This window comes from Notolabrus celidotus, chromosome 12 (assembly GCF_009762535.1).
Source record: "Notolabrus celidotus isolate fNotCel1 chromosome 12, fNotCel1.pri, whole genome shotgun sequence".
Taxonomy (NCBI): Eukaryota; Metazoa; Chordata; class Actinopteri; order Labriformes; family Labridae; genus Notolabrus; species Notolabrus celidotus.
Window position 1 is genome coordinate 30,200,473 of NC_048283.1, and position 13,964 is coordinate 30,214,436.

Below are 13,964 nucleotides of genomic sequence, written 5' to 3' on the forward strand. Positions count from 1 at the left end.
CACACGAGAGCAGACCAGTAACAAAAATGTAACTTCAGTCTTTAAGTGTGTGAAAACAACCACCTTAGTGTTTTTAACTTTAATAATTATGATATTTTGGTCTCAGAGGCTGATGTGTCCAAATGACTTATGAAGGTTGATAAAATAACGTTTGCAGGGTTGAGTGTGTGTTGAGGCAACAACTAATGATTAAAAAAAAGGACCCTTATGGAGAAATGAGCTGTTCAAGATAAGAGATTTTTCTGCCAATCCAACATAGTAAAACCTAAGAGGAAATACTACCTGACACCAAGTTGATAAGCATGGTATGTGTGAAAGGGTTAGGCCACAGTCACACACATCTGGCTGACAGACACGTTTAAGGACTCTGAAACATACTTCAGCACACACGCATGTAACCACACAGCATAAGGTTCCTGGCTAAAGGTCATAGTAAATGTAGTTGTTTGAAGGTGTGTCTGGGCTGTGATAATGCAGAGAGAAACAGCAGGCCGCCTTACCAACGTTAATGTCCCCAATTTACCATCTAATTACTGCTCGGCTGGCTTCATAGCCACACTTATCTAACCAAGACCCAGGCAATTTAATTTCTGATTGTATAACCGCAGTGATGGAGGGAGAGCTGTGGAGAGAGGGCACAGAAAAAGAGAGAAATGTGGACTAATGTTAATAAATTAGAGATGGCGAGAGAAAGAGAACGAAGGAGATGGGAAAAACGTCAAATATTGTTAATAATGTCAGAGGAAAAGGAATGAGAGAAAAAACAGAGATGTAGAGAGAACAGTGCTGACACCAATTTGAAAAGTTCACGTCACTCTACTTGTGTCAAGGAAAGAGGGGGATAAGGAGAGGTGGAGGAGGAGAAGGATGGAGACGAGAGGGGGTAATGCTACTGATAAGAGTGTAGGGGCGTATTCAGCGATGATGGTGAACTTTAAACTGGGTGGGTGGAGATAGAAAGAGAGTGGGATATTAATGATAAGAGGTTTGTTGAGTTATTATTGCTCAAGTAGATAAAGTATGTTGATGGAGTGGAGGAGAGAATTAGGGAAGGACATAACAGAGGCTTAATTATGATGGTTGTTGTAAGTGTAGGTCGAACAGTTGGGTTTATCTGAGGCATTTTGAAAACAAATGTCTGCATCCAAGCATCGGGATGCATCCTCCATACCAGTAAGGCCAATATACCAGTAGAAAATCTGACAGAGGTATGTTATCATGTTACTGCATTTTAACCAGAAGTCCGTCACCTTCAGGACTTAGCTGAAGGGGATGGGATTCCTCTTAGGACGACCATTTGACTTGTTTCTCTTTTTGGAATAATAAATGTTGATTCACATAACCTCATCCATTAACACGTTACCTTTTCTATCAATGTACAACAACTTTTGTCAAGTTTATCTCTCCCCCTTATGTTGCCTTTCCCCCAAACCTTCTAACTCAATATTCCTGCACAACTTTCTTCCTTTCTCCTTCCTTCCGCCCCCCCCCCCCATCTTTTCTTTATTCTACATCTTTCTGTCTCCTCTTTTTTCATCCTCACTTTTTGTCTCAGTCAACAGCTGAGAGGAGAAGACAGATGACCAGAGAATTAAGACTTACTGACAGCTGCTGTCAGAACACATCTGTCAAAACACACACACACACACACACACACATACGCACACACACTCTTGCACACACACACACACACACACACACAAACACACACACATGCACACGTTAGTCATCTTATGGTAAGAACGGGGATCAACCAGCAGCTCTGCAGCAAAACCAGGAAGCACATAACTACCTCTTCTTATTTTAACGTTAGATGAATCCTTTCTATGACATCGTTTGTTTCCCTTTATTGTGATTTTTTTTGACAATGTGTGTCCTATATACTTTATTCCAGTAATACATTTGTCCTATTGTTGTATATTTTAGGAGTGTGCAACTTTTGACTAAGCACTCCAGAGGTAGCCAGCATTTTAAGACATATCGGCATAATATGTCAAGTCAGTCCTTGTCTACAGGACCTTATGATTCCCACTAAACAAGGTGCTTGTGTAGAAAACACTGGTGTTAAGCGGGGTGAAGAAGGTGTTGCTGAATGTAGATAAGCAGCAGCTGAACTGTTGGTGCTGTTGGTTCTGAATGTGCACCAACAGCATCAATAAATAAAAGATGATCTGTGTGTATTTGTATCTAGTATGGTGGGTAAATAAATCACTGCTAAAAGTGTGTATCTGTGTGTAGTTTTGAATAAAAAAGCAGCACTAGTGATCCACGGTGCTGGTCTGGGAATGGCTGGCCTTGGCATTAAAATATTACACATAGAGGGCTTAAATGTAGTTGTGGGTCTGCCTGCTTGGACTACAAAAACACAACCAAAAGCTTGTACTTAGAAAAATCTGGACAAAAGCATCTCTGGATAATTCACCTTCTGTTATTTCAGTTACTCCGAGAAGACATGCTGAATGTTCAAGGTAGGTTTGATTATGTTTTCATACACTTTCAAATTCCAAGAAAAGTGATAAAACTTGGTATGCAAGGTACAGTGAGTTCACATTTACTAATTGAATCCCTCGACAGTGTTTTGTTGTCTCCTTGTGTGATTCAGGTGTGTTTCTGATTGAGTGTGTAAAGTACCTGCACATCTGCAAGCTGTGTTCAGTCAGAGACAGCAGCAGCTTGAGTGCGTAGAGCGGGATAGGCTCTGCTGCTCGAAGAAGAGACTCATACCTAGACACAAACATGCAGGAGTACAAGGTTTGGCTTTCGTTGTGTTAATAATTAATGTACTGTTCTGATCATTAGTAACAGAGTGTAAACTGGAACAGATCTGCAGAGAGGGGAGGAGAAGAGGGGGAGGGGAGAACTTGAGTTTTAATAGGGAAAGGAGAGAAAAGGGAAATATGGGAGGAAGAGCAGGGAAGAAAATTTTAGAGCCAGTTAGTTGAGGAAAAGGAGAGATGAGAGTGTGACGGGGGGAAATGGGGGTTGAAGTTGAACAAGAGGTGACACATGAGGCAACCCCAAAAGAGAGAAGATTTCAGACACAGGGATCAAAACAGTAATACTATAGAAGGAGACAGTATGGTTTCATAAAGTGAGGGAAAAACACCCTGCAAATGTCAATGTCTGTTTTCTACCTTTGTAAGTATGTCATGATGTGAGCCTCAGTAAACCTCATTTGTCTGTGCATGCTCTCCATAGATTGCAAGATCATAGGATGTCAACACTCACAATGACAGACACTTGTCAGTAAGCTGTATCTGGCAGCAAGGATGTTACATGGACCAGCAGAAGAAGGACTCAAGACACAAAATAGTCTACAAATTCCACTTGAAAGTGCTCGAGGTTTCAATGCTATTACTACACTACTAGAATCCAGGGCATATTATAACGTGGTGAGAAAACTCCCCAGCGCTCGATAGAAAAGGTGATGGTTGCATATCCCTGCTATCCTGCTTCATCTGAGATCCCCCCGTTGTAGAGAATTATATTTAATTTAACATTTCAACTGGTAGCCACTACTCCAGTTGTTTTAGAATGATAAAGTTGTTTTCACCAAAACGAACGGGGCACTTATATAAACCAAGGACTAGGCAGATCCTCAGGGAACATTGTTTGGCTGTCAAAGGAGGGAAAGGTATATATAATGTGATAACAATTACACTGGCACAAAAAGGGTCGATTTTGTTGCAATATAAAAAATACAGACAGGTTGAAAACAGAGTCACTTACAAAACTATGTTTAGAAAAAGTCAGACCAACCTTGAAAGCAGAGTTTTATCGATGAGAGCCAATATGTGATTACAGGGGCTTCCATCATCCCTTTCTTCTGCTGCCCTTCCTCCTTTTTCTTCTCCTTCCTTGTTTCTGTCTGCCCGCTCATCTTCCTCAGCTCTTTTAGTCTCCTCGACCAGCAGGACAAGGCTGAACTCAGACAGGACCCTCAAAACAAACACAGACCACTCCACTGGAATACAAAAACACATAGAAAAGGGACAAGAGAGTATTCATGTAGAGTACAAGTGTTAAAATAGTGTATATGTGAGTACAAGGCTACACATACAGTCTAACAAATGCATCAGTTTCATAAGCATCCAAGGAGACTATGCATGTGATAATTAACTAGAGAGGAGAAGAGATGCCATGTCAAAAAGCTACCCTAATTAAAGCAGTATTATATTAAACTATATTACACTACACACCATATTATATGATGTATGGTACAAAGATTATGCATAAATATCCTCAAACTATGAGGACTCATGGAGGATTTAGGCTCTCAAGTTCTTTTAGGACAACTTAAAAGACATGATAACAAATATGAAGGACACAGTGGAAGTGACCTATACACAAATTAGGGATTGTCCATATATTTGAAGAAACAAGCACCACAAAATGATTTTGATGTGATACTACAAGTCTTAAATAGAAAGGTTTTCACAACTAATATAATTACAGATTTCTGGATCACTGTTTTCTTTGCACCCAATCTCTTATTTCTACAAACCTTTTCATCATCCATTAACAATATTCTCAATATGCATCATCCCTTAACCCCTCTGGTTGTATGTGTATCTGTCCCTCTTTTTAAGACTGTTTGTTTTCTCTGCCTTTGTTTGGTAACAGCCAGAAAATAAGAGGAAAGGAAGGAAGGTTCAACAGGCAATGATGGTCCCCAGCTGGGCTCTTCTCACCAGCTCTTTCCTATTGCCTCTGTTCAGCTCTCTTCCCCTTCCTCTCTCTCTGACATTTGCTTCTGTTTCCACAAACCCTCTCTCTTGTTCTCTTTTCCTACTCTCAAAAATGACCCACCAACTCTCTCACCATTTCTGCTGAAAGCCAGTGTTGTCAGAGGAGGAAGAATGGCATCCACAACCTTCAAGAGAGATAAACAGACAACACCTTTTACAAAAATAGCAATACTATCTGGGTCCTTAAACAGGGCCACTCCATTAAAAGCTGGTACCACACTCTGGTAAAGCAATGTTATCGTAATACAGTATAATGTATGTAATGGGGTTTTTGTTTACTTTATGCTGTACAAAAACCTGTACATTACTCAACTGTGTCTGTAAGCGGTGTATGTTTAGATCGATATATTGTTCCTGAATCTGATCTTCATCTGCATGCACGTTAATCTGTGCACAATGTTTCAGCGCCAAAATACAGCATATTAAGTGAAAACGGGCTCAAGTTCTGTCAAAGTAAAAACAATTAACCTGTGGAGTATTAATCAGGAAAATGATTGCCAATGTGATTGATTCTTTAATATGTAAAAATCTCACGTTTAACTTGTTGTTGAACATAGTGGGTACAAATGATAAAAACAGCTCAATCGGGTCCAGCGTTCTCTCCTTTGACGGGAACAAAGTACATCAATAAAGCAATCTCAGCCTAGTTAATATACAGCAAATCTAAAAACAGGATATATTTTTGCATTAAAATGAATAGAAGACACTGTACTGTATTAATTCAGTGAACATCAACCACACAGACCAGTGTCGGAGGATCAAATTACTATGGAAATGCACTGTTGAATGATCTCTTTGATCAAACACACACATACACATGCACACATAACCACAAAAAACAAATGTACAACAACTGTCAAAGCCCCTTTTTAGGCATGAGTCTGTATTGCATGAATTTGCATGATTACTAATATTACCATAGAAACAACACTAATGCTGAGTGAGAGTGTGAGGTCATTACATTGAAAGCCAGAGAAAAGGAACTACAAAGGATGTTGTCCACCACTTAATGGTGTGTGTGTATTCATATCACATCCATCAAAAGACTGGACAGAGTGAGTGTGTGTGGGGAGAAAGACTTGGTGCAATTTGCCCAAAAACTGTGATCTGTTGGTGACCGTGTCTGTTCACTGTTAGAAATAATCCTTAACTCTGAATGTATTATTTTTGTTTTTGCACTCACTGTACTAAAACACAGTGATACGTGATTATAAAAAATAGAATTATTCAGTTTATATAAAGTTAAAAATGTATCATGTTGTCTAATTTTATTATTTTATCTTCATCACCATTTGCAAATAACAAGCAACAGCTGGTCATCCGAAGTGCTACCTCTGTTCCTAAACAAACAAAAAGATACCTTGTGTACATTGTTGATAAAGAAAAATATATTTTCAATATTTTCAATATTTCTGCTGTACTGATGCTACTGTTTTTCTCTTCAAATAGTCTTTTGTGAGCATATTGCTTCTGGATGTGGAGACACAAAAATGTATTTGCTGAGATACTCTGAATGATTCAGCTTTTCATTACTGATGAAATGATGCTTCTCTGTATCAAAATGATGTCGCCATCTTTGAGATAAATTTGTTTTATTCCTCAGTGTTAGGTTTCTCTTTTGTATTTTTCATTTTTTTCTTTCTAACAATGATAATGATAATAATAAATTGCATTTATAGGTGCCTTTCTGGACACTCAAGGTCACCTTACAACATACCAATAGAAAAAAACAACACTCAACAATAAATAAATACATAAATACAACAGAATAACAATGCAATAGTAATAAAATGATAGGGTAGGGGAAGTCATTCCAGTCCCATTAAGACAGATTAAAGTGAGACGCTTGGCGGAAAGGTGAGTGGCTGAAGGCTCTCAACCCCATTGTGGTCAAGCGAGCAGGTGGGAGGGTGAGTTGGGCAGAAGAGGAGCCCCTGAGACTACGGGTGGGTATTTTTGTATGGAGGAGCTCAATGAGGTCCTGAGGAGCTAAGTTGTTGATGGCCTTGAAGGTGAGAAACAGAATCTTAAAAATGATGCTGTATTTGATGGGAAGCCAGTGGAGCTGCTGCAGGACAGGTGTGATGTGATTGGTGAAGGGGGTTCTGGTGAGGATGAGGGCGGTGGAGTTTTGAACCAGTTGAAGTTTATGGATGGATTTGTCTGGTAAACCAAAAAGAAGGGAGTTGCAGTAGTCCAGGGTGTGAGTCAAAATAGCAGTACTGTTGGGGGAGAAAGACGGACGCAGGCGAGTGATGTTACAGAGATGGAAGTATGCTGACCGAGTGACATTATTGATGTGGGACTGGAATGACAGTGTACTGTCGAGGTTGACACCCAGACTCAATCTAAATTTCAAAATGAGCATAACCCAGAAAGTGATGAGCTAACCTGAGTGTTTGAATGTACATGTCTTGAGAAAGCATCCAGCTCAGTCAATGAAGTACTGGTTTCCGTTCAGTCTAACGTGTCTAAAATTAAGCTACTGTGTATTATGAATATAAGTATATATATTTGCATTCTTATTTGTGTGTAGTGATAATGTTTATAGATGAAAAAAATCCCTGATTAATTAAAGTTAGTAATTCTAATGCTGTCTTTTAAAGGCTGTAACGAATGACTCAGAGTATTTTTCAGATCATACAGTATGGTAGGTATGTAATGTCAAAGCAGCTTTAACAACAAAAATGGAAAGATAATGTGTTTAAAGAGGGAGCGGGACGTCGATTTATGTCCATATAAACAATCGGGAGTGCAGCACAACACCACTGTAAAAAAAGTGTAAAGCTGGGGACCTCTGTATTTCATTACAACATGGTAATGTGCACTTGGAAGAAACTCCAAGGGTAGTATTTATTCTGTAGCTGTGTCTGAGTTAAAGGTCTGTAGAGCCTATAAAGTGTTTTAATTGTTTTTCAATAACACAGTTCAATGACACATTTAATCAACTTGAACACTTTCTAAATTTCTCCCCATCACTTCTTAATTTAAAGTGTAAAGGCTTACATGGCTCAGTTGTTTGGAGACATATTTCACATTTCACATAAAGTGAAACGGGCTTGTGTGAAAAAAAGAAAAAAGAAAACAAGGTGAAGCCAAAACTTTCTGCAAACTTTTCTTTGCTACAGGCATGATAAGATGCAAATTGACTCAAACACAACAGTGTGTCCTTGTCCAGCGCGCAATAAAAGTTAATCTGAGCTGGCTGCTGGTAATTAAAGTGTCTTCCTGTGTTATTGACTATCAGTACCAGAAAGCTCCCTCTTTGCTCCTTTCCACCATTCCTCATTTCTTTTCTTTTCTCTCCATCTATCCTGTCTGCTTCCTGCTGCTCTCCACTTCCATATGTCAATAGTCATTAAACACAATCTCACCGTCCCCTCCCAGCTACATACACTTAAACACACACACATAAAGGAACGCACACACACACACACACACGCACACGCACACACACGCACAGGCACACGCACACACACACACACACACACACACACACACACACACAGATCAGATGCTTCTCTGTCAGTTCAATAGTTGATTAGTGTCTGCCTAAAAGCACTCAAAACGACCCTCTGTCCTCTGCCCACTGATAGACAGGTTTAGAGGACTGGAAGACAAACTCTGGATGATACAAACTAAAAACTACAACTACTACTAAGATGGAGAAAACGTATTAAATATTAACGGAGACACTTAAACATAGAACTGATCATTTTAATATCATTTTAATGTTCAGAAGGCTTTTTAAAATGAAAACCTGGCGTCAAATATCCTGACAAAATGACAAAATCTAATAGAAATCTTACTTTTCCAGAAATGTAACAGAATAACAGGATGACAGGACGTTTCATTAGTCCCATTAGAGGGAATGTGAAGCTGTTTATTGAATATCACAAGGTGCCCGTCTTGTGTTTCTCACAGAAGTTGGTTGCGTGTTTCTGTATGCACACTTACAATATTCTGCTGTGGAGTGATGAGAGCATGATGCTGACTTAGTACTTCCACGATGGAAAGAGATGTCCTAATCAACTCCTCACACGCTGCAGATCCTAACAGGGAATCAAAATTCATTCAGCTACACTCAACTGTCTCTGACACTGTAATTTCTGAAATACACTGAAACTGTGTAACACAATATTGTAACAAAGGAAGTTCTTACCTAAAGCACTGGACAGGTTTGTTTCATTGGACTCTATGGAGGTGATATAGTTCTGTCAGATAAAAGGAGGATAAATGTGACATATGAGATTAATACAGTAATACTTTGGTAAAGCAGTTTTAATTACTAAACTAAGAGCTGCTTTATTTAAACATTTAACGACCACCTTGTGCTGGTTTTAGAATCTTGTTCAAACATGTCTCCCAGGCTTAATTCTAAAGATATAAAATGGGTATCAGTGCTACTTTTAAACTCCCATTACTGTCTTGATGATCTGACATTTTTCAGATGTAGCTGTATAACTAAAACAGATTTTTAATGGTATGTTTTCTGTTTTTTGGCACTGAAAACTTGGTCAAAAACAAGCAATCATTATAAACATGCTTCTCCCCCACCCTCAACAGAAAATATCCAAGGAGCTAGAAAAAGATGAAAAACAATAAATAACATGTTTCAATAATATGTTCACAGTTCAATTTATATTTCTGCCTGATCACTTATCAGGCATTCTATTTAAGTGTCCAATAATTTCCTGAATTTCATCTATTCGATTCGATTAATTTCAATAAAGCAAGGTAGAACACCTTTTTGATTAACCCCACTGATTCTATTTAGGTGAAAAGGGTCAGCCTTGACCTGCATTAAAGTAGCATGCTGCCATGAGTTCTGTACTCTCTTGTTTTGGTAAAGTTATTAGAACTGTTGAGATTAAACTGATTTCAATTTCAGTTTAAGCCCTGTGTTCATTTTCTGCCATTGCACTTTAAAACAATAATTTTCCTGATTATTATCTCTAATATCTACTTTAAGATAATATTTAATAGCATTAAAAGTATTTCTGAAATAAAATGATTATTTAAACCTAAGAGAGTCCTTATCTAAACATTACTGATGGTAAAAGTGTATTGCTGTGCACTTACCAGCAGCAATCCAACTTTAGCAAGAAAATCTGCAGTAACGATGTGAGATCTAAAGACCTGTGAAAGGAGAGAGAGTCAGTCAAGGGAGGCGGGATGGACAACAGAGTCACAGCACCTTCTTCAGACATGTACCCTAACCTGTGGGTAATCTTGCAGGTAAAATTACTTTAACAATAAAAGCAAACAATGCAGAAAGCTCCTTTAAGACAATATTACCTGTGATGAAACAAGTTCAAGCACCACCGACATTGTTGGTAAAGTTTGTTTGAGCTGTCTGCTCTGAGCTGTAGAAGGGTGTTTTCTCCCAATCACACTTTGTAATGCACACAAGACGTCCTCTAGAAGAAAAGACAACAGACAACACAAGGGGAGATGACAAGGAATGAAAATTGAATTTTCCAAGTCACAAAAAATGTAGACACTAAATATGTATGGATTTTTGTGTGGGTGTGTGTGTTCGTGTGTGTATCTGTCTGTACCCAGTATCAGAGGTGCAGTGCTGGTCAGATACACAGTCAGTACATCCATACACTGGGACAGGTATCCTGATTGGCCAGGGTTCTCTCTGAGGGGAGTGGCTTTGCGGAGGTCTCTCTCCAGGTACATCACTAGCCTAGACAGAAACACATCACAGAATCTATGTAGCATTTCTGATACATGAAAGGGCTGGATGATGTATTGGGTAATTAAGATATATTGGTATATTTTCAAACAAGACAAGACCGTTTATATCAATAAAGTTTGTTGTGTTAGAATAAGATTATTCTGTTCTTCCTTAGAGTGGATAGTTCACTCATTGTTCTTGTCGCTGTGTGTACCTCTTCATCCTGCCCGGCCTTCCTCCCTCTGAGCTAAACAGAAAATAAAAAGCCCCCCGACTCACATCAGCAAGAAGGGCACAGTGCTGCCAAAGAGGATCTTGTTAGTAAAAATGAAAACACTGTCTCAATTATTAATCTAATTAAAATTTCAAACCAGCAGTTGAATTACGTATTCTGTAGAGAATGCTGAAAACAGCACCACAAAGTGTAATATGAAAAGTGTGTAAAACTGCGTGCTGCAACCCAGAACACGAAGCCCTCGCAGCCTTCTGCACTGAAAGAATCTACATTGCAGAATTAAAAAAAAAAATGGTGGAACAATATTACCAAGGCAGTGGCCTGCCATATTTCTAAAGAAAGGGTTCCCCGTTGCAGCTGTGCAACAGGACGGATTAAAACCACTGACCTAAGGTACCAGTTTCCTACTCACAGTTACTCTGCAAGAAAAGTTCTGCCAAAAACGTACACTGAAGTCAGAGAGCCACGTCGCAAAGCTCCAAAAAAGTGTCTCACTTCACGCTGACCGCTGATATGTGGTCCACCAGGACCTGTGAGCCAAATGAGTGTGACATTACATTTCATTTAACACTGGGAGCTGGAAAGTGCCTGTCTCCAAACCAGCTATTTTCCCCAGGATCACACTAGAAAGCACAGAGCTGAAGCCCTGCAGGATGCCCTCACAAGCTGGAAGCTCAGCCCAATGGGACTGGTGGCTACAACAATCAACACCAGGAGGCATGTTGTCAAAGCGAGGCAACTCAACAAGTGGCAGAGGATGCAGTGTTTTGCTCAGAGAGTTCATCTGGCCATTTGTGAGTTTATGGGGAATGAACTGATTAAAAATAAACTGAGAGAGAGAAGTAAAAGTAAGAACCACTTACAGTGGATCAGCTTATTTCAGCTGTAGTTCACAGTTAGTATGGGATCCTTTTAAACTCACATCAATATCCAGGTGTTATTTTGGGTCTGTATCGCACAGCCCTGTTACAAACACTGGGAAGGATGCTGGACTTAGTTTCACTTTGACAGATTTTAGCCTGTCATGAAATTCAGCAGCTCTACTCACGGTGAGAGGCTCACAGCAACAACTCAGCGACTAAATGATGCAATGACACAGGAACATTAATATGATGACTTTTGTCAAGGAGCTGTAACATTTTGACAAGATCCATAAAAAGGGTGAAATGAGACAGAGAAGCCCTGGGTTTAAGGACATTTCTATTCTTGTCAGACTGCTTATATTGAACAGTAATCAATAATGTTCTATTCACAAATTCAGAACAGAGCAGAAATGTTACCAATGCTAACTGATATTTATAACTCACACATACACACTCCCACATGTGTGTGTGGAAACAGTTTGAATGCAGACACATGCAGAGAGATTTAGAGAGGTCACATTAGTTAACACATATTGATCCTAAGCTTTAGAGTGGCAATGGTGCAGGCACAGTGGAGAATTACTAATGCTGTCTTTTTTTCTCATAAAGATGCATAAAAGATTAACTCTCAGAGTTTACACTTACAAGGAATCCAGCACTCCAATGTTACTTTATCAAGGGTTCAGTGCAAAGTGATTACTGGATTTTCCCTTATTGTCACGGTTTAGTGCAAAGGAAAGCTTGACCAAAACAGCTCTGTGGCTATTATAAATCCCAAAACACACAAAGTTCTTGACCACTATGACCTCCTTGTTGTTGTATATAATATGTTAAACCAACAGGCTTTTGTCACTTCTACATTTCTATAAATGTTGAAATTCTTCTACAAAAAGACCTTGAAGGTAGGTAGTTCTTGGGTAAGCTCTCTTGTGCTCAGTGAATTCTCTGAGGTGTTGGTCCAAAAATAAGCACATTTGATTGAACTGAAAATAACTCACAATTAAAGCAATAAAAAAGAGGGACTTTGACTCATAAGGGAACATAAGCATGAACAAGTTAAGGCCATGGTCCATGAAGGTCTACTACATAAACATTTAAAACGGTATCAAGGTTAAAGCCGAGCTTCCTGCAAGATACTCCATATCCTACAACATCAGGTGACGAAAAAATAAAGACAAGCATAATTATATTTTGTGTTTTTCAAACAAGCATAACTGCTCTGTGAACCAAGCTGAAGTCCACAAAATTGCTCAGTTTCTACTCCCTTCCATGTTAACTGCATCTGAATCACTGAACCAAAATAAATGCAAAAATCAGCTACAATAACCTGCTCATAATGTCAATACTAACAAGCTATTGCTGAGTTATTGGGTTCAAAACATAGACTGTATATATTATGGACAGTGTCGCTCCGCCTTTTCCCATTGTACGGTTTTGAAGCCAAAATATCCTGTTCCAGAAAGCTGCCATCTTGTACATTTTCTGCAGCCAGAGTCTGCGCTGTAGGGAGTTTGTGTTTCCACGGTAATAAGCCCCGCCCTACATTGTAGCGTCCCGAGGTCCTACGAAGTTTCTCTCTACGGCAGCTGTCAATCAAAGTAAACCCAGATGTAAAACCCTGTTTTTTAACCTCTAATAACTAACGAAAAAGAAACTTTTCAGAAAAAAGAGGCCTTGAACACAAAACAGTCAAATAATAACTACATATCACCACAGCATACGGATGTGAGAAACATTCGTACGACGTGTATTTATCTTTTAAAGGTGACATATCATGCAAAATTGACTTTTTAATGGTTCTTTACCTGAAATATGTTTCCCTGGCATGTCTACAAACCCCCCCGAGAATGAAAAAAATCCATTCTGCCCCTGTTCTGATCTCTCCACCTTTCTGTAAATGTGTGTGAAACGAGCCGTTTCAGACTTCCGTGTTTTTGTTACGTAACAACAATATCCGGTCTGTCACGGAGTCAGAGCTCGGAGCTTGTTCAGCCCGTAGACTGTATAAAATAATACTGAATCCCTCCCCCGTTTTTCATTACCTGCACAAATGTGTGCTAACAAGGAGCTTAGGAGGGAGGCATGCTAGTTGTAGGCTGTCTTAATAAACACAAAGGTCGGTTTTACTCCCCACGTCTGCAGATTTGAAGATCTAGTGGATGATTTTTATTTGTCATGGATAAGTGCTAGCGCTAATTAGCATAGCCACATAGCTATATGTTCATAGCTGTAGCTTTAGCTGTAGCTTTAGCTGTAGCTTTAGCTGTAGCTTTAGCTGTAGCTTTAGCTGTAGCTTTAGCTGTAGCTTAAGCTGTAGCTGTAGCTGTTGCCGCAGCTGTAGCTGTAGCTGTAGCTGTGTACCAAGACACACGTCGACATACTGACAAATAAAACAACAAGAAACACTAAATCTGTGACCAATCCTTCATAAA

General features: G+C 39.2%; 1 protein-coding gene across 3 annotated transcripts in view; it reads right to left on the minus strand.

Annotated features, from left to right (window-relative positions):
- The window catches only part of ulk4 (unc-51 like kinase 4), a 91,451-nt gene that overhangs the window by 34,023 nt on the left and 43,464 nt on the right, over positions 1 to 13,964 (minus strand). For all 3 annotated transcript variants that reach the window (XM_034697892.1, XM_034697891.1, XM_034697893.1), the window contains exons 23-30: positions 10,310 to 10,443; positions 10,047 to 10,168; positions 9,831 to 9,887; positions 8,911 to 8,962; positions 8,706 to 8,800; positions 4,822 to 4,873; positions 3,760 to 3,964; positions 2,632 to 2,724 (exon numbers count right to left, since the gene is read on the minus strand). In XM_034697892.1, coding sequence (XP_034553783.1) covers positions 2,632 to 2,724; positions 3,760 to 3,964; positions 4,822 to 4,873; positions 8,706 to 8,800; positions 8,911 to 8,962; positions 9,831 to 9,887; positions 10,047 to 10,168; positions 10,310 to 10,443 — 810 coding nt within the window. The remainder of the gene's footprint in view (positions 1 to 2,631; positions 2,725 to 3,759; positions 3,965 to 4,821; positions 4,874 to 8,705; positions 8,801 to 8,910; positions 8,963 to 9,830; positions 9,888 to 10,046; positions 10,169 to 10,309; positions 10,444 to 13,964) is intronic.